Below are 21,868 nucleotides of genomic sequence, written 5' to 3' on the forward strand. Positions count from 1 at the left end.
GCTACGAACTTTTGAGCTCTTTTTTGACTTGGACTTTTTCTTGAAACTCTGTGCTCCAGGTGAGTGCATCTTCAACAAGAAAACTCCACTCTCCATGTCTTCATTCCTGCATAGTTTATTTCCTTTATTTATTTTGACCATTCTGTGGGATTCTTGTTTCTGACTTAGGCATCGCTTCCTCTTGTTCGAATATTACTTCCTTTTCTTCCATGGACTTCCTTACTTTTCTCATCAGTCAGATATTTCAAAGAGAGTTCATATGAAGATTCAGGCATGCCATTAATCTTTTCAATGAGCTATTTTCACCATCCAAGATAACCAGTGAACGAGACGTTGGCGACAGACAACCATTGTTGTGATCGTATGGCTGCAATGGAGAAGCTTGAATTTTCTTGGGAATTCTTGGGATCATTTGATCTTTCCATCATTCAAACACAAGATGAAAGTATCGCAGATTATGAATGTAGTGATGTAGTGAAAGATTGGAATGATTGTATATTTGTGGGAAGACCAGGTCAATGTCAAGTCTTGCCATGGATAATAGAGCGTCTTCCATTTTTGCCACTTGTTAATGCAAAAATTCTTCGAGTCCAAATTTCCCATCTCCACTGTCTAATCATATTCCAATAAAAAATTTAGGATTATAATAAAATAATATAGAATACAATGATTTCGTCTTGCAAGCAAATTATAAGATCAAAATAATGTTTTTAATAGGATTATAATAAAATAATATAGAATACAATGATCTCGTCTTGCAGCAAATTGTACGATTCAAAATAATGTTTTCAATAACAACTCTAATATTGCTGATTTCGTTCTCAAATTATACGGTAAAAAGTAATGTTTTTAATACAACTCTAATATTGTTGATCTGACACACAAATTATACGATTCAAAGTAATGTTTTTAATAACACTTTAATATTGTTGATCTGACACACAATTATATGATTCAGAGTAATGATCGATGTTAATAACAACTCTAATATTGTTGATCTTGCACACAAATTATACGATTGAGAGTATCGTTTCAATAATAACTCTAATATTATGTCATAACGGATAAGGAATCACGAAAGATATATTTTTATGCTATCTCGTACACAATGGAGCCAGAATCAGAAAAAGGATAGCAGACCTTTCCGAACTCTTGAGTTTGGTGTATATCTCGGGAGTGTTACTCCTAGTGCGGCATAGCATAAGATGAGCTGAACTCTCGAAAACTTTTACTAATTGTTGGTTAAAGCAACACTACTACGACGAGAAAACAAGAGGAGAAGAAAACCTCAAATGAGTCCACTAGATCATATCTTAATCTGATAATTAAACTAGCGCATTCTGAAAACAATTTCTTTATTTAAAATACAAAATATTTTGTAAAAATCCTCATTTATTTTGGAGAGAGTATGTCTCTTATGAGATGATCTCACGTATTTTTTTTTTTGTAAAACATGTCAAACATACCTATGTTTATAATAAAAAGTAATATTTTTACATGAAAAATAATTTTTTTAACATGTGACCGTGTGTTTCGGAGAAATCTCTCTAATAGTTGCAACTTACAACAATAAATGTTTGACAATTATTTTTCTGCCGTCAACCAAAAGCCTATTTTTATTTTCAGAACTCATATAATTTGGTTAACACGATGACTTTAATACCTTATTTTATAAAGTAGAAAATTTAAAAAAAAAATCTAAATAGTTTAGATTTTAGAGCAACCAAGTATTGCACGCACCAATGACCATGCAAGGTCTTTTAATGAAATGTGTGGGAAATTAAACTTTTTCAAACTTTATAGTTTAGGCCGCAATTTTTTAACACGTATTGTCCACACGTTAAGTAGACCTATGCCATTTTGATCCGACTTTAGGAGTTTGGTATCACATTTAGGCAGGGCACCTCTATTTTATCTACTAGCGGTCCGATACACGCGTTTTGTACGTGAAAAATTTAAGATAAATCCAAGTCGTAAGTATATAAGACGGTTGTTATTTCTATTTGGATGAAATATTGAAAAGATTTGAGCTAGTTTAATTAATTAAGACGAAAAATTGAATATGAGGTGAGTGAAGGTTTAATTACATTTGTAATATATTTGACTTTAAAAATGCGATTTTTTTTTTTGACTCGATTAAATTAAATTGAGACTGGGAATCAAATTGAAAATGTTTTAAAAATAGGATTGACCAGTCTTATATTTATTGAGCAGCTTGCAACTTGGAACCATCTAAGACCATTAAGGAAAGATTTTCAAGTTGCGTTTGGATTGAACTTATTTAAAATGAATTTATATGAAATTTTCAATTCAAAGTCCATTTTCTCCTACAAATAAATATTAGTATGAATTTTAAAAGTATTTCAAATTACTTCAAACTATATATCAACACAAATTCATGGATTTTTTTTATGCATGAATATGTGTCTTGTTAGACGGTCTCGCGAATCTTTATCTGTGAGATGGATCAACCCTACCTATATTCACAATAAAAAATAATACTCTTCGCATAAAAAGTAATATTTTTTCATGGATGACCAAAATAAGAGACGTGTCTCACAAAATACAACTCGTGAGACCTCTCATACAAGTTTTTGTCTTTTTTGATACATTAATGGGATCAAGGATTTTTTTTCTAATTAAACAACTCACACAATTTCAAAAAATCCCGTCCGAACGCGTCTTTAAAATTTGATAAAGATCGGATTTTTAACCTATAATATGATAAGTTAAATGCAAAAACTTTTGAAAATTGGAGATGCAATATTAAGTTGTTTTAGAAAAATTAGATGACAATATTTTTTATTTTTTTAAATAGTTGAATTCTATATTTCAAAGGAGGACTGCATTAATTACACGCTGTGAATCTTGATTCTCACTTGGGACATTATTGTTAGAAAATAAAAAACTCAACTTTGTAAGATGTTGTCGATTTGGACAGAGCGTATGTCTATTGTGAGACGATTTCACGAATCTTTATCTGTGAGATGAGTCAATCCTACCGATATTCACAATAAAAGTACTATTCTTGGCATAAAAATAAATAATTTTTCATGGATGACCCAAATAAGAGATCTGTTTCACAAAATACGATATGTGATATCGTCTCATACAAGTTTTTGACTTGGACAAAAGTATCTATTTCTTTTAGCACAAACACTTTTTTTTTTAAATTAGCAACGATTTTTGTTGAAACGTTAATTAAACTAAATATATGAAAACCACGTCGTGACTAGCAAGTCGGCCTCTGTTTTTTTTTAAAAAAAAATTTTTACGCCTCTATTTTTCTTTAATTCCTTTTCACATCAGAATCTCGAATCTATAACATAAAATAATAATACTACATGGGATCTAATAATTTATATTCATTTTCAATTAAGCCGCTCGAGTGAAAAATGGCGTTGGAAGACCGGCACTGGCATTCTAATATTTTAATGTATAAAATACAACAAATAATGTTTGACCTTCCTATTACAATAGTTTAAGTAAACATGAAGCAAAGAGTACTCAATAAACAATTGGTATTTTAGTCAAAAAATGCTCAAATTCAATGAAACTGGCAAATTCTTGACTTTGAAAGATATATATAGAGATAAATGTGCATGCGTAAAAGTAGTACTTGGATGCGTAATCTCTTAGGAAGTTTTCACGCGTCAAGCTACTGACGTTGTGCTACTTGATTTGATTGACTATGTGAGCGATAAAACAATACTGTCATATCTTAACGGATAATACAGTGTTTACTGGAGACATGGCTGGTAATAAGAAAATGCTAAAACCGATATTTAAGTGGTACGAGACAGTACCGGCAGATAGACACGAACCTCCCTAAACTCATGGGCCTAACAACCTGACCTATTAGTACTTAAGTAGGTGCACTTTGGGCTGTCGTGAGTATAAGATAATAAAGTTGCACACTGACTAGCAATTATAGCTTTTAACCTAGTGATAAACGCTTGATACTAAAAATAAATATACACCTAATTATTAGAAGGTGGCAACTAGCTAGATACTTAAATAGGGATCGTGTATATATCGATTGTGCTGCTGATTAAATCTCCCGAGTCAAAATAGGGTTTTTTGAGTTATAAATAACCCTTCAAACCAAATATTGAGGAGTACCAAAAAAAGCATGGCATTTCTTGAAATCTTGGTGGTAGTTATACTTTGCGTTCTATTCCTTGTTTTTGCCCCCAAAGAAAGCCTCCCATGGAATTGGCCATTCGTAAAAATAATGCCCACCATGTACCTCGAAAACCACAAAATATACGACAAAACTGCGCAAATGTTGTCACAAAACAATGGAACAATATTGTTCAAAACATCATGGATTTCGAGCGTTGATATCTTGGTCACTTCTGACCTTGCCAATGTGCAACACATCATGAACTCGAAGTTCTCGATCTACCAAAGGGGATTAGCATTCAAAGACGTGTTCGATTTTCTCCGCGACGCGGCGTTCAACAAGACTCTTGATGAGTGGAAGGAAGAAAAGAAGATCACTCATGCATATTTCAAGCAAAACGACTACCACAAGACTACTCCAAAGATTATTCATCACACACTCGAGAAAGGCCTGGTCCCGATTCTTGATCACGCCGCAGAACTGGATGTAGATATTGATTTGCAGTCTTTGTTTAATCGATACATGCTTGATGCAACATGTATCTTGGGGACGGGATTTGATCCGGGGTCACTTCGAATTGGATTCCCTGAAACTCCATTGTTTAATGTGATGGATGACATAGCTGAGGCAGCGTTTTATCGCCACATATTGCCTGAGAAAGTGTGGAAGCTGCAAAGGTTTCTGAATATTGGAACGGAGAAGAAAATGGCTGAGGCTTCGGAAACGTTCAATGGAATACTCGAAGATTATGTATCCAAGAAACAAGAATTATCAGCTAATGGTGGAGAAGACGGAGACGATTTCGACGTTTTGAAGTTTTATATGGATGAGACAGCTAAACAAGAAATGAAAAAAGGATTAAACAAGCATTTAGAAAAGGCATTCTTGGCCTCAAATCTGATGGCCCTTTTATTTGCTGGAAGAGACACATCTGGTGCACTCTTAACTTGGTTTTTCTGGCAAATTTCAAGAAGCCCTTTAGTGAAAACCAAGATTTTACAAGAAATCAATCAAATTTTCCCTAAAATAGCATCCCAAAAGCATATTTTTTCCGATGTAGATGAATTGAGCAAACTAGTATACCTCCACAGTGCCTTGAGTGAAGCCCTGAGACTTTTTCCAACTGCACCATTTCTCCTTAGAGTACCAAATCAAGAAGATGTGCTTCCAAGTGGCCACAAAGTGAATCAAGATACAAAAGTCATGATTTGCTCATACGCCATGGGGCGAAATCCGGAGATTTGGGGCGAAGACTGCTGTGAATTTAAGCCGGAGAGATGGGTTTCTGATAAAGGAGGGATTAAACATTTTTCATCGACTAGTTTCGTCGTGTTCGGTTCGGGGCCCTGGACTTGTCCTGGTAAAGAACTAGCCTTCACAAGAATGAAAGCTGTCGCTGCTACAATTTTACATAATTTCCATGTTCATATTTCTGAAGGGCAAACCATTATTCCGGGTGTTTCTGCCATTCTTACCATGAAGCATGGCTTGAAGGTTACAGTTTCAAAGAGATGTGAGTAAGTTGTAATAAGAAAATATATATATATATATATATATATATATATATATATATATATATTGTGACTTTAGATCCATCTAACCCTCTCTTACATTTTATATATCTCCGGGGAAAAAAAGGTGATGTTCATAATTTAGAATTGTTTTATTTATTTATTCCCTCGAAAAGTGTGCATTTTTGTGATTTACACACTATAAAGAATTTTATTTAATTTGCCAACAAAAAGTAATCACGACGTTGAATTTTTCAATGGCATACTGAATAATTTTCAATTTGAAAAATGATGGAAAAAATGGTGAAGAAGGAAAATGATTCTATTGCAATTTCTCAAAAGTAAGAATTTTTGTGATTTTTATAATATTACTGTGACAAGAAATGACGAGAAGCAAAGAAGGCGAGTTCTGTCTTCAAAGCATATTTGCTTAATAATTAAATTATTAAAGATTTAGGTCATTTGTAGCAAGGGAGGTTAGTTTTAATTAGCTATTGACTTTTTCTTATTTTAGAAAACGGTGTTGTTTTATTAGTGGAGATAATTACATGATTTTATTGAGTAGGTCTAAAGTGAAACAGTCGAGATATATTCATGAAACGAGTTGATCCGATCTACAACGACGATAAATAATAATTTTTTTTATATAAAATATAATACTTTTTTTTTATAAGTTGGATTGCATCGGAGAATTTTCACACAAAATTGATTCTTGAGACTATATTATAAAAGTTTTGTGTATTTTATAGACAAATTTTAAGTCTTATATTTAAAAAATTTTTAGTAGAGATGTCAAAACGAGTTAGGCGAGAGAAAGACAAGCGTTTTAGGCAAAGCGGGTTGGGAACCACTTCCATCTAACCCACCTATTTTAGGTGGCAGAGCGGGTCAACCTAGTGGACTTACGTATAATTTGATGGGTTAGGGTAGTCCAGCCCAAAATCTTCCACAACTTATCATTGGGCTAGGCGGGGCGGGAAGGTGTTGCCCACAATTTGGTGGGTTGAAAAATTGATGACACAACTCAAATATTTTATATGATAGACAGATTAATCTGATAGATCTAACTCGGTTTGACATCTCTATCTTTTAGCGATAAATTATTTTGAGGGAAAAAAATTCATCTCCGATCACGGCCCAAAAAAAAAAATGTAGCTCTATTCCTAGCAGTAGTGCTTGTACGACAGAATTGTAATGTTTATTACCTACGTTGGGTTGCGAATATAAAGGAGTTGAAACGTGTCATTCTTACTGATATTCACAATAAAAAGTAAAATTTTTAGCATAAAAATAATAATTTTTCATGGAAAACCCAAAAAAGATATCAGTCTCACAAAATATTACATGTGAGACCGTAATTATATCTCAGTTTGATTTTTAACAGAAACAATAAGCAATTGATCCTTAATGTGGCAGATGCCTTGGTATGATATCTCCAAATATAATTAATTTTCGGCTATATTGCACTCACATGCTGAATTTATGTTATAAAAAGAATTTACTTTTGATTTATTTTTTAAAAAAATTATATTGTATTTTATTTATACGTAATGTTTGGTGCGTTTAATTTATAATAATTTATACGGATGAAACTTGTTTGAACAAAGTATAACATAATTTAAAACACCTAATGAAGCATACAATATGAACAAAATCTCACGATATAATTGTTATAAATATCGTCGTACGATATATTTGATATATTTTTAGCTTTGTAAATAGTTCAACGAATAAATTTTTTTCCAAAAATAATACAAGTTTTACTTTTCAAATATATTGATAAATGATTGATCGCGATTTTTATTTCTCTTTGTTAATTAAGTAATTAATCTTGCTTTGGTCAACAATTGTTCTATGGCAAAAACTTGTGTGGGACGGTCTCACGGATCGTATTTTGTGAGACGGATCTTTATTTGGATAATCCATGAAAAAGTATTACTTTTTATGCTAAAAGTATTACTTTTCATTGTGAATATGGATAAGGTTGACTCATCTCACATATTGAGATCCGTGAGACGGTCTCACATGAGACCTACTCTTGTTGTATTTCCTACAAGGGTATCATATTTGCCGCACAAGTTATCAGACAAGGCACCGTTTAATTTGTTTCCGAGGTTAAAACATTATATTACAAAACATCATTGTTTATATAATATTTGACTCAAATTTTACAAATAATTAGATCTAATCATACATCATTAAATATATATTAATTTTTCGATCTCTATATTATGCTTTCTCCGTCATCTCGTCCCATGAATCAAACAGTTCATAAAAAGATTTAAATTAACTAAGAAGATGATTTTATTCGACAATGTTAGCAAGAACATGAACATAAAAAAAATGTGGTGAGATGTTCATCAGAACATCGTCGAAACATTTATGATAATCACCATATACTGCGAAAACACCATTCTTTTAAATCAACAAAATTAATTTCAAAAGTAAATATACATAAAAATCACAAATTTTCTATTTGTTCCTAAATTGACAAACTTAGATTATGTAATATGAATTAAAAAATAATCATACTGGACAATTAAAATATATTGGTACGATGATGATTCTCCTAAAATTAAAACATGATTTTATAAATTTATAATTGAAAGTCTTTTGAAAGAATCAGTTTAGTCGTCAAATGGAAAGAATATTAAACAAAATAATATTTTAAACAGGTTCAAAAAGTTCGCGAGTTGACTCGATTCATTTACACTCTTAGTGGAAAATCAATAATCTCAAGAAAATGACGATATTCGAAGTTATACATAAAAACTTATTCTACAAAAATCCATTTATTTAAATTGAGGGTTGTTTGTCAAATTAAACAGGGAAACATGCACTTGACCACTACTATATATTTTATCAGACAACTTAAATTCATTGCAAAGGTGGGATTTTATTAAAAACACTATCAGTAATGAAAACATAGTTATTTTTCTAAGCTACGAAACAATGTCAAAAACTACTAATTTGCAATAACATTTCATCGAAAAAATGGATGAACAGTCAAATAATTAATTATAATCAGTATTTGAATATTTGATACTTCATCTTGCATTAAATAAAACCTTTGTGTCCACTCAAAATGATATTTGTCAAATACTCGATATCTTGTTTGTAGTTAAATACATATCATTTTATCAAAAATTATAATCGATGATAATAATTTACACTCGTTCCAACCCTATCGAACTGTTATTGAAATCAAGAAAACAAAAGAAAATAATTTTGTTGAGTTTTGGTCTCTTATGTTTTATCATTGAAGTAGAAATAGAATGTTTTGGTACGGATGAAACTATAAAAAAAAAATTCCACATAATTATCTTAGTTTAAATTATAGCCACGTAAATTTGCTTTCTTGAAATTAAATATGATTTTATTTGAGTCACATATAACATGATATCATGAATTTTTTTATGTAACACCAGTTGATCTGATCCATAATTATAATAGAAAATTCGATATCAAAAACAATATTTTTTCCTGGTGAGTCGAATCGATGAACTGTTTCACAAAATTGATATGAAACGATCTCACAATTTTTTTTTAAGATTATCAAACTCTTAACAAAAGCTTGAACTTAGGATAAAATTGCCTAAATCATTTAATTTGAAACACATTTTATAGATTAATAAACACATCAAAGTCCACAAGCAACTCTATCAAATATCCTTAAAATTGCTTTTATAGTTCAAAGATTTAGACAAGTATCAAATTTAAATCGCTTTTGTTAATAGAGAACATCAATTGCAAATCATCGGAATAAGCTTCTTACAATGGCTCAAAATCTCATATGACAACAAAATATACATTTTTATTGTTAGCAAAAAATAAAGGGCTTTCAAGCAAGGTGGTTCTTGATTTTCTTATCCCACAAAGAGTCCGGTGCGGTTGAATAAAGCAAAACCGCAGCCCAAATCAATACACCAGAGAGTGCACTCACAGGGATGATGCTTTCTCCTTGATGGATTCTTGAACAGCTTTCAACAGAGAAGGCATCAACTTCTGATTTGTGACAATGATTCCCGTGTCCAGATCGAGATATCTTCCTCTGGAGAAGTCCAATGGGTTCCCGCCGGCATCAGTTGCGATGCCTCCAGCTTCTGCAGAATCAATATCAAGATATGGTCATTTGGTTAATGTCATCAATTTCGAAACTTATTTTGACATAACCGTTTGATCTGCATATGCTGTTTGACAAATAAGTCGTTACGGAAATAAACAAAAGCTTTCATGCAAATGAAAAATTAAATGACGGGAATTATTGAGTGACCTGCGACAACAATATATCCAGCTGCATGATCCCATATCTTTTCTCGATAACCTTTGTGAGGGAATCGCAGATATATGGCTCCATCTCCTCTAGACAAAGCACCATATTTAGCTTGGCTGTCTATCCTAACAGGTGGTGCTTTAACACCAAGTTTCTGTCAATAAATTCCGCATCATAAGATTTCACATCGAAATGATACGAGAGCACAAGCAAGCAAGGACATAAATAACGATGAAAGTACCCTCGCTATCATGCTAGATAAGTCATGCATCGAGTGTGCAGCTTCAAAAGATTCGAAGAATGATGCTTCTTCGGGGTTATCAGTAGAACTCACGTGCACCTTAACAAATAGGAAAATCAGATATAAATGTCAGTCCTGTTATCTAACTTGAATGTTCCCTTTTTTCAAATTTTGGGATATCAACAAAATGAAAATATACATTCCACATTAATCCCCAATTGAAAGTAATGGTTTGCCCTTTAACCACAACTTTAGAGGGTAAAAAAGAAAACATGTTAAAAATTTTCAACTTATAACACTCATTTTAGTTTTCATAGTAATTTTCGATGATGAGCTTAGAAAGGATCAGGAGAAGTATCAAGGGATAAGGAGAAGGAGAAGTATCAATAAAACTACGTCGCTGCATGCTCAAGGACGACAGACCTTCGTTGTAGAGGATCCATCAAGGCTCTGAATATATGTTCCAGCATCAACCTGAGCAAAAAATAAGCAACCAACTTTGCTTTCAGGGTTGTGCTGGTCATGGCAAGCAACAGATCCTAAAGGAAGATTCGGGCAGGCTAATACACCAAGCACAACTTTCCCTTCATCTAGCAATGCTAATGCAATAGCATATTGATCTCCTCTTAAAAATCTGCATTCTCAGGCGAAAGTGGTGAGTTATTGCCAACCAGGGTTTACGAGACTTTAAAAATCAAATAGAATAAAGTTTTTCATACTTCAACTTTGGAGAGTAAAATAAAAATTTGAATCCAGGAACTCCAGACGATCTCTTTGTCCTTTTTTCTTTTATTCAGCTCTAATTCATAAATCTTTCAGATATTCACTTCCTCTTCCATGTTTATAAATGAGGTGAGTTGTGAGTGGGACACTAAGCATATTCTGGTGCATTAGCATCCATAAATAAGTAGTAAAATTATTTGCCAGCTATGAGAAAAATCCAGGCTCTTCATTGCTGTGATCTCTCATGCCTCATGTAAGATTAATGATCGGAACAAATTGTGCCAAGCATTTTATTCAAGATTTAAATTTCTCAAATACCATATCTCTAAAATATCAACATATCAAAGAAATCAAAGAAAAGTAGGAACATGTTCAAGAATCGAGCCCCAATGGCATGCTAGAATCATATACTTACCCTTTGGTACCATCAATAGGATCCAAAACCCAATGCTGGCCATGGGGACCCCCTTCAGATTTTCCTTTGTCGATGGCAATAAGTATATCTTCCTCCGAGAGAGGTGATATGTCAGACGTTCCATCACCAGCAAGGGTCTCATTCACAAGCTCTGTTATGCGATGCAGTGTTTCCTTGCTTTCTTCTTTTCTGAGGTCTCCTGAATCCTAAAAAATGATAAACTTTACAACTCCCAATCAAGCAGAACACAATAATTAACAATTTGATAGGAGAATAAATTCACACCTAACATATACCCAAAGAAGAAGGGAACGGAAGAAAAAATCCAATTTATATATTAAAATGATCGAAGAGAAGCCAGAACAGAAGACTTTTAGAGATTCACCGGAAGACAAGAATTCTAAGACTACCTCTTCAGCAACTAGGGAAAATGATACCGATGGCAACTCCTTTTCCAATATTAAGCTAACAATAGCTTGTGAACCTACAAAATAAATGCAAGCATCAGTAAAATGAAACTACTAATTCTTGAATCGTGGCTTGGTAACTTCAAAGCTAAAAATCAATAAGCTGCATTCACATCCGACGCTGGATTATTTTTGATGATCTGATACAAGCTTGATGGCTCCAGCTTCCAATAGTACTTTAAAGTTCTAAAGAATTCCCATGTCAGAACTCAGAAGTAAACATTTTGCAAACAGCTGGTGGCTTACTAGGTTTCGTCTCTTTGCAAGTACACTAGCAGAAAAATACGTCATAAAATATAAAACTACAAACTTTCTATTCTCAGGATGACCAAATAATAAGGTTTTGGAATGAAATAAAATGAGGGAAAAGGGATCCTATTTGTGTGAGAACATATCATACAATTGCTTCTTCCATTTCGCGACCACTCTTTTTTATCAAAGAAAAAAGAAAGCTGCAAATGTGAATCCACTCACGTCCATTCACGTTTATACAAAGCAATGCACTCACATCACTGCATGTAAACTTATTATCAGTATGAATGTTATTTTTGCAGAAGACAAAATGAAGAGAGACAAAAAAAAGAAAATATGTTCCTGCTATAGTTCAGATGGAAGATAAGTCACATGAACGTGAAATTTATTCTGAAGCAGGTAGAAGTAGAACAATAACCAATTAAGTTAGAGGTTCTCAAAGTACAACAATCAACTCAAGTTGTGTCCTAAAAGGGAACCAGAGAAGATATGGACGGTTCTGAAATGAATTAAATTGATGTGAGTTCATCCGCATATGCAGCTTTCTTTGTCTTCGGTCAAAAAGAGTGATCACAAAATGAAGGAAGAAAGCATTTGATTCATTTTCACATGAGATGGAGCTCCCAATGAATAAAGATCTCCTTCCACTCATTTCATTCTATCCCAAAACCTTCTCTTATTAAAAAGAAATCAAGTTGTTTTATTCTTATATTATTGAAAGGCCATATGTCTTCTCCTCCTTCGGACCCTTGTTTGATTGGCAAGTGAAATCTTTTCCATCTTGTAAGTGGTTTTGACCCTAACTTGTTTAGGGGTTGACCACGTAATATTATGGTATACTTTTGTTTTTATTTTCATAGTACTATCTCTTGTTATCGTATTTGGGACCGATAGCGTTCTCCTCCATATCGGTAACTAATTTAATGTGGAACACCACTCCAAAAGATTCTAGACATGTTTTAGGCATAGATATAAGAATAATTTAAAATCTTGATTTAAATTGATCGGATATGATCAAGGATGATCTTCCATTTACTGATGACACAATTATTGAGTCGAACCATTTGAAAACTCGACTCGATGCTTGTTAGATAAACAATTTAACATCCCAGATGAACTAATATGCATTGAGATAGCATACCATAATCAATGGACATCCCAGATGAACTAATATGCATTGAGATATCATACCATAATCCGCCACGGTGACAGGACTTTTATCAGATTTTGATTGGACATCAGACTTCAACAATGCCTTTTGCACCTTCTGCGAAGAGAAGCAGCGGCGCACAACTTAGTCACATTTCATGTTAGAGAAGTTAGCAAGCTCACTCAAGTGACGGCGTTTCCTCTTGAATCTTAATCAAAGCTACACTCTCCGAACAAATCAAGTAAATGGTACAAAATAGACACCGATACATGAACATAGTTAGAAAATCGTACCTTCCACACACACAACAAAAAAGACAAATCAACATCTTGCATACGGTCAAAATTTTATCTGTGTAAAGAGAAATTCACCCAAAAAAAAACAATCTTTTCCATCTGGGTGACCCTAAAACGACACGAATTTGTTTATGCTGCCAAAATATAAAAAACACCAAGGGCCAGAGGTGCGTTTCATTTCAATAACCAAATCCAAGAAAACGGGCTAAAATGCACAAAAGAGAACCTGACACAGGCGCGCGGCAAGAGACGCAGATTTCTTGGCAGCATCAAGTTGTTTATCATAAGACATGGAAGCAGCAACTATTCTCCTCACCTGTGGAGTTGTAGAATTGCAGTGAGAGGGAGAAGAGGGAAGGGAGAAGAGAAATGAAGGCTTCGATACTGTGTGTTGTAGAGAGTGATTTGTATGGAAGATTCGTAGCCTTAATGGGGTCTGGGAAATTGAATTCATTCTCCCCTTCCACCAGGGCTATGAAAGGGGGATGGCAACATACATATTTTTTTTATTGTAAATATATTAAATAGAAATTTACCTACAATTTACCCATTGTTTAACTTCATTATAACATGGTGTAAAAAAAAAAACTTTATTATAACATGAGAATATTAAATTATATCATATAAAATAATACAAGAAGAATTTGATTAAATAACATCGGTCAATTTTTTTTTTACAAAAATGACCTCCTCAACCCATTGTTTAACTTCATCATAACATAGTGTCAAAAAAAAAACTTTATTATAACATAAGAATATTAAATTATATCATACAAAATAATACGTGAAGAATTTGATTAAATTACCTCGATCAATTTTTTTTAAATAAAAATGACCTTCTCACTTAAGGAGGTCATTTTCTTAAAAAAAAAAATTTACGAAAATTAAAAAATAAAATACCCCAAAATATGAAGAGAGTGAATATTAGTTACAATTTTTAATAAATTATGATGATTACCGGTTGCTATTATTATTATCTTCTACTATATCTCTTAATATATTATTAAAAATATGTCTAAATTAATTAATTTTTTATAACGCATTGGGTATTAAACATTACATGTTACTATTATAGTGGTGGGAGGTTTGTTATAATTAAGTATCGAATCCAAAAAGTCGTTTCAAACGTATTGTAGGATAAACTATATTTTACACTTTAAAATTTTTGTTAATCCTCTATCCCAACTTGCTATTGATAATTATTTCATTTTCTAAGTCGCCAAAATTACGTGCTTCCTCTTTCACCAACCTTAACCAACAATAAATTGAAAAAAATTATTGTCGAGGGAGGTACAACTTCAACTTTAGTGAACCAATTAATATAAAATCAGAGGTGATAAGCACTCACAAGTTATAAAAATTCACATAAAAGTGCATATTTGCTATAGCTATAGACGATAGTAACAACTAACGAGTACGAATTTACTACCGGGAGGCAATACTTGGGGATATCAAACTGACCTTGTTTCCCCAAAAAATTCACTTAAAAGTGCATATTTGCTCGAGCTATAATAGTATCGGGATTTATCCCAATAAAAGATGAAAACTGGACAAAAGAGAGACCAAAGGTGTGATTTCATGCTAGATCAAGCAAGAAAAGCAACTCTCTCAATGACATGAAGTAGCAGTTATAATATAGCACCGTGTAGCAGTAGCAGCACTCAGCTATGTTTAGGCCTCATTGGTCAAGCAACAAATTTCAAGCAACGGGTATCGTTGTGTATATTCCGGCATCGAATTGAACAAAACCGCATTCCACACTGCACACACGTATAGTTAGCAGAAAACCCACAAACTGTGCAAAAATGGCGACGGGCACTACTACTTGGAGGTCCCACAGCCGCTCTCAAGTAGGTGGGTACATGTGAAGGCGATGATTCCAGATTGGCCTAAATTGAGAGTTTTCTTGTCAGGACTGATTAGAGCATCAGCAGTAGCTAAATATTTATTAGGACTTGGAAGCAGAAAGAGAGAACAACCAACCTCCTAATTCTTAAACATTTACCTCATGCAAGAGCTCAAGGAATGTTCTTGGGGCCTTCTTAGCATTTTCAAGCGCTTTAGCCTGACGAGTTTTGCGTTTTGTGCTTTTGTTTTGCTTCTTCTGATATGCTACACAATAGAACACGTTAAATGCTCTGTTGAAACAATAACGTGGATATACAGAGAAAGCCCCACCACCACACAAAAAAAAAAAGACAGTCTCAACAGATGTTTATGATCGCAAGAGAATATTGTGAAGGATAAATGGCTTGATACTGTTACCATTCCATGAGAAGAAAGTCAAGAGAACTGACAAAGAAGCCAAAATGTAACCTTGGTCATCGTCGTCGAGAGACGCTTCATCATCGTCATCAACTTGTACAGTCTCCAATCCAGCATTATCATTTTCCAAAGCTTCCAGACGAGCAAGCATAGCCTACTCAGTTACTTATGGAATCAACATGGGTTACAGAAAGCCAAGTTCCAAACTTGTCCAATGTGAAACAGGAGCAAGAACAACAAAAATGTTAATGATGAATGGACAATAACAGGAATATCACTAAGACAAACCTGAGTCCGATTATCAGTGCTGGAAAGGGCTGCCGCCATTTTAGGGGCAACCTTTCGAGTTCGCATGGACATACGTCGTAGTGAACTGGGCATCTCTTCGTCCATTGCTGAAAATAAAAAGGGCCAATAGACGTCAATAGTTCATACAGCCAACAGATGCACGTAAAATCAAATTATGCAAACGAATAAACAAAATTTCCTGCGTGCACAAAAGCAACTTTTGAACACCAAAACCCCACAATCTTAATTCAGCAACATTTGAACACCAAAACCCCACAATCTTAATCCATCAAATCCCCACCCCCCCCCCCCCCCCCCCACCGGCATTTCATCGAACATTTAACTTACAATCAAGACAGAACTATATGTTCCCGCACACTCCTCACAGAAATTAAATGCTCAACAAATTAGAACGTAATTAAAAAAAATTTAATGCCATAACAGTAATCAGTATCTCCCTGAATCCGATACCTATAGCGCAGAGATTCAGCTACTCGTGTTTGTTTTCTTCCTGTACTTTCTTCTTTTTCCAGCTGAATTTTCGAAATTTTCAAGTCAACAGGGCATATAGGGTGTCGGACTCAACCCGTCGGTATTCTTCAGAAAATAAAGGAGCCCATTAATTAATTGGGCTATAAATTGAGCCCATTAACTAAATGGGTTGGTCCCCCTAAATATATAAAAGAATATCTTGAATTGGATCACCATGGATGTAATCGCTTCTTTTTAAGAATTTATTTATTTTTAAAAAGTATTTTTTATTATAGACAAATTATTGTAAATGATTATTGCGGTAATATTTATATTTTATCATGTTGTTAATTATTTAAACTCTGTAAATATGCTCTATAAATAAATGTCTTAAATAATGAATAGAATATTCCAATTCATTCTCTCATCTTTATATTTTTCACGATTCATAACATTTTTTTCATTATGATTATATTAAAAAAATTATATAACAATATCACATAAAAAAATCACTTAAATTGCAATGGATTTTAAATCTCAGATGATTAATTTTTAAGTCATTGTGGTAGATTTCAAATTTATCTTAACATAAAATCATTACGAATTATCTGCTCAAATACTTCGTCAAATCCAATCCGTTGAATCGAAACACAATTTAAGATATATAAGTTGCCTCCGTTAATATAAAGGCAAAAACTTGTGTGAGACGGTCTCACGGGTCGTATTTGTGAGACAGATCTCTTATTTGGGTCACCCATGAAAAAATATTATTTTTTATGCTAAGAGTATTACTTTTTATTGTGAATATGGGTAGGGTTGACCCGTCTCACGGATTATGACCCGTGAGACGGTCTCACATGAGACTCACTCTAATATAAATATCTTATTGTCAACACCCTTATGGCCATAAACCTCTCTCAATTAGAGATGACAAAGGGTCAGGGAGGGGGCGGGGGCGGTTTTGCCATCTCCATTCATGTCTCTTAATTTCATCCTCAGTCTCGTACATGTCTCGATCTCCGATTTTTCGGGTTCGGAGAATCCCCTAACACGAAATTTCGGGAATCAACTTCTCATCTCCGCCCCCATCTCTGTTTCAGAAATATTAATATGTCAAGACGACGATGGATTCGGAGATTTTCTCAAACTAAAACTTATTATTATCTATTATTATTAGTGATAATAGTACTATTAATATTAATAAAAATATTATGATTAATATTTTAAAAAATAATAATATTATTATATTATTGATACTAATAATACTATTATTTTATTAATGATATCATTTTTGGAGTGGGTTCAAGGATGGAGATATTAATCTCATACTCGCCTCGAACTGCATCGGGGATTTAAAAAAATCCCCGAACTCGAAAAAATCAGGGATCCTCATCTCCATTTCGGATTTTCTCCGTGGGGTCTCAAATCTGTGGAGAAAGTTGTCATCCCTACTCTCAATAGTACAAATACATAGATACAAATCCACATTATAAATAACTCACTCTCATTTATATAAATATAAAAAAATTAGAAAAATGATAAATGCGGGAGAAATCACCCTCCTCTCTCCATTTTTTTGGGGTAATTTTGTGAAGAAAAAAAAATGTTTAAATTTTATTCATGTTAATAACATTTTATTTATATTTTTATATTTTGTCTTGTAGCTTTGGATTTGGTTTTTCAACATTTGGTCAGGGGTTGCTTTCTTGGTATTTAGATAATGTTTCATGCAACTCATGACTCGTACGACTAAGGCCAATACATGAAAAGGAGTTCTATGTTGTCCTTGGTAGAGTAGATGCTATCTGTGGGAGCAATGTCCTCACAGAATCTCAGCCATTGATTTTACATGGTGATTAAATCTGGGTCTTTGATCACCTCATGTGGGCAGTGCCTCACAAGGTAGGGTGAAATAAACCGTTGTCCCTTACCTTCTTTCCATGATTAATTTACTTTACATAAATTTTTTTTAAAAAAAAACTTTAGTATATAATTGTGTTTCATCTCGTATTTATGTATGTAAGATAAAATTTTGTAATTTTTTTAAAATATTTGAGTAATATTATTATCGTCTTTTTTAGATTGTTTAGAAGATTTTGACCAATTGATATATAGCTACTAAAAAAATATGCACGTTTTGCGAAAATTTCTCGTCGTGTAGTAATATAAAAATTGAATGGGTATTGATGATGATAGATTAGTTGATAATAATAAATCATGAAATTAATTGTTTTGAACACACATCATGTGTATTAATTGTTGAATCACATCTTGACTGGTTACTAGATAGACCAATAGATATACGCTAGTGTTCTGATACACGTGTTGCGTGCGTATACAACTTTTTAATTTATTAAATTTTTTCTTTGGATTGTAATCAACTCTGCTGTAGTTAGTTTGATTTATATCCAAAAATAAAAACAAAAAGACTTGAGAAATGAATTTCAGATCGTCGTATTTATTTGATAAAGTGTGTTTTTTATGAGATGATCTCACGAATCTTTATCTGTGAAACGGGTCAACCTTATCGATATTCACAATAAAAGGTAATATTATTAGCATAAAAAGTAATACTTTTTCATGGATGACTCAAATAAGATATCTGTCTCACAAAATACGACCCGTGAAAGATGACATATATAAAAGATCTGTCTCACATAAGTTTTTGTCTATTTAATATCGTTTACAAACTCATATAATTATTTTATTTTATTTTTTTGGGGGAAAAAAACTTATTCCCCTTGCACATGGGGTATATAGTGGGGCACTCAAAAACAATTGATTCTTGTCCTTTTGATTTAAATTCAACTATAGAGTTTGGTGCATTCAAACTTGAAATTAAAACAATTAGTGTCTTAGGTAAGTCAGTTTGACTGGCAAATGTAGGCCAGCAAATAGTAGGTCCCTTTTGTAATATGCACTATTTATTAATTCTAATCCATGGGGATAGGCCTAAAACAACACCCCCAACTTTGTGCTCTTTTTTGTTGTTTTTGTATGTTTGTATGTGTGGTTGGTTTTCCTCTTGCAAATTTCCACTCCTTCCACTAAGATTTTTTCACCAAAGTCCCCTCTTATCTCCCACTCATAGATTTCGGGACGAAAACGAAATTTTCGGTTTTCGAAATTATTATAAATAAGATTTGAAATTCGATTTTTCTCGTCGTCTTCTTGGGGTTATTTTTCAAATACTTCATTTATTCCATCGACTAGTATTTTTATCCCCCGCTCTTTCTCTCGTCTTATTTAGGACTAGATCCCTAATTTCGGGTACGAATCTAAATTCAGATTTTTTTAATAAAAAAAATTTGAATTAAATTCTGAAAAAAGGGCTGCCCTGTTCTATTGGGTCTTGCCCTGCATGTGTTGTTGTCAGTTTAAAACTACAAATTTGCGAACAAAATTTGCTATTAAAACACCCCACCTTTTATCCATTAAGCAATCACACACAAACATCTTCTTGTTCTTTTATACATGTTCTGTCACAAGATTACTCACAATTATCTTTTCATCAATTTAGTTTCTTCCCAGAATTTTCAAGTTCCATTTTTTCTTTTATTATTTATTGAATTTTGATGAAGGGTGGAGCAGAAATGGCAGTTCCTCCTTTATTCACATGCCCCATAAGTTTAGACTTGTTCAGAGATCCTGTCACTCTCTGTACTGGATTAACATACGACAGATATCATATCGAAAAATGGCTTGCCGCGGGGAACTTGACGTGCCCCGTCACAATGCAAAAGCTCGACGACCTTTCGATTGTGCCGAACCGCACACTTCGCCATTTGATCAACCAGTGGCTCCAATCCAGCACCCAAATTCAGCAAGTTTGCGTTGAGCTTACTGATGCAGACCCTTTGTTTGATTCGATGAAGCAAGTTATTGAGTCAGATGAATCCACATTGAAGAACAGGCTACAAGTGCTAGAAAAGATCGAATATTTGTTCCAAGAAGATCCCTTCAGCAATTCTTGCCTGATCAGATTAGATTTCTTTGGACTTTTACTTGAACTTGCTTTAGGAAATGCCAAGAACTTGCATATTCAAGAAAGTCTCATTCTTGTTGAAAAATCACTGATTTGTGCCCTGAAGTTGATGCCTTTTAGTGAAGTAGTAGGTCTCAACATATTGAAAAAAGTCTCCAAATTTGAAGGGTTCATTCATTTATTTGAGCAAGGGAGCTCTTGCATCAAGAAAAGCTTATGTCTAATAGTGGAGGCAATTTCAACAAGACTAGATAATCGAGACCTCTGCGAAAAGATCGGTAAATCGACAAAGATTTCGACAGCAATCGTCCATCTCATCCTTCAAGAATCCGAGGAAGTAGCAGCTGGGATCAGGGCAATGTCAGCACTATCCAACCTCGAAGCGAACCGCGAAAATCTAGTACTAGAAGGTGCGGTTCAAGCGCTGATATCCTACGTATCGAACCTCGAAAAGCACGAAAAGAAGTTAGCATCAATCGCAATCTCGACAATTGAAAGACTTTTATCAGTGGAGACTGCAAAAAGAGTCGTGATAAACCATCCGTTCGGAGTCGAGTCGCTCGTGAAGATGGTTTTCAGAGTGTCGAATCACGAAGGCAGCGAAAGCGCGGTGAATACGCTCCTGATCATATGTTGTGATTCAAGAATCGGTAGGGAAAAAGCCATTGTTAATGGGATTATAACTCAGTTGCTGCTGCTCCTGCAGAGCCAGTGCAATGGGAGGACTAAGACCAAGGCCAGGATGTTGTTGAAGTTGCTTAGATCCATGTGGAGTGAAGACTCTAGCCATGTGTTGTAGCCTTGTGTTTGATAATATCTTTCTTTTTTCTCTCTGTTTGTGTACTATAATTGTAAATTTTAATTTATTTTTCGATTTTTTGGGGGCTTAGTTTGATTTACAATATCTGTTAAACAATTTTTTTTCCAGTTACACAACCTTATGAGATATTTTGTTTAAAACATACAATCTCGAGTATGAGATTTGACTCATGAAATAGAGTTGTGAGACAGTCTCACGAATCTTTATCTGTGAGACGGGTTAACTCTATCGATATTCATAATAAAAAGTAATACTCTTAGCATAAAAAATAATATTTTCTTATGGATGACCCAAATAAGAGATATGTCTCACAAGATACGACTCGTGAGATCGTCTCACATAAGTTTTTGTCCGTGAAATAAGACGATGAAAATTATGTGATACATGGATTATATATATATGTGTGTGTGTGTGTGTGTGTATGGGCGCGCGCATGAATCATAATGATTTATATCTATAATACCTAATAGAGATGTGTTGTCAACTAATATCTTATCGTTTTTGTTCACACCAAACGACGCTTGAGAAAAATTGTACATATTATAGACTGTGTTGAATGATAAATATTTTTTTTGTGTTGTAACA

General features: G+C 33.6%; 4 protein-coding genes across 4 annotated transcripts; 2 read left to right on the plus strand and 2 right to left on the minus strand.

The window, feature by feature from the left end:
* The first annotated feature begins 4,064 nt into the window (after positions 1-4,064).
* On the plus strand, positions 4,065-5,692 carry LOC140840573 (alkane hydroxylase MAH1-like). Its single transcript, XM_073207753.1, has one exon. The coding sequence runs from the start codon at positions 4,133-4,135 to the stop codon at positions 5,645-5,647; it is 1,515 nt and encodes a 504-aa protein (XP_073063854.1). The 5' UTR covers positions 4,065-4,132; the 3' UTR covers positions 5,648-5,692.
* Positions 5,693-9,304: 3,612 nt separating this feature from the next.
* On the minus strand, positions 9,305-13,948 carry LOC140841716 (3'(2'),5'-bisphosphate nucleotidase 1). Its single transcript, XM_073209355.1, has 8 exons — positions 13,681-13,948; positions 13,200-13,275; positions 11,700-11,773; positions 11,290-11,495; positions 10,575-10,785; positions 10,152-10,250; positions 9,911-10,064; positions 9,305-9,740 (listed from the first exon to the last, which is right to left on the minus strand). Exons 1-8 carry the CDS (start codon positions 13,906-13,908, stop codon positions 9,577-9,579), a joined length of 1,212 nt encoding a protein of 403 aa, XP_073065456.1. The 5' UTR covers positions 13,909-13,948; the 3' UTR covers positions 9,305-9,576.
* A 797-nt stretch (positions 13,949-14,745) lies between these two features.
* Positions 14,746-16,586, minus strand: LOC140840574 (SWR1 complex subunit 6). Its single transcript, XM_073207755.1, has 5 exons — positions 16,479-16,586; positions 16,008-16,114; positions 15,771-15,873; positions 15,460-15,566; positions 14,746-15,343 (listed from the first exon to the last, which is right to left on the minus strand). Exons 2-5 carry the CDS (start codon positions 16,110-16,112, stop codon positions 15,140-15,142), a joined length of 519 nt encoding a protein of 172 aa, XP_073063856.1. The 5' UTR covers positions 16,113-16,114; positions 16,479-16,586; the 3' UTR covers positions 14,746-15,139.
* Positions 16,587-19,456: 2,870 nt separating this feature from the next.
* Positions 19,457-21,335, plus strand: LOC140840575 (U-box domain-containing protein 26-like). The gene has a single exon (XM_073207756.1). The coding sequence runs from the start codon at positions 20,054-20,056 to the stop codon at positions 21,260-21,262; it is 1,209 nt and encodes a 402-aa protein (XP_073063857.1). The 5' UTR covers positions 19,457-20,053; the 3' UTR covers positions 21,263-21,335.
* The last annotated feature ends 533 nt before the right edge of the window (positions 21,336-21,868 follow it).

This window comes from Primulina eburnea, chromosome 9, assembly GCF_022965805.1.
Source record: "Primulina eburnea isolate SZY01 chromosome 9, ASM2296580v1, whole genome shotgun sequence".
In the NCBI taxonomy this organism is placed as follows: domain Eukaryota; kingdom Viridiplantae; phylum Streptophyta; class Magnoliopsida; order Lamiales; family Gesneriaceae; genus Primulina; species Primulina eburnea.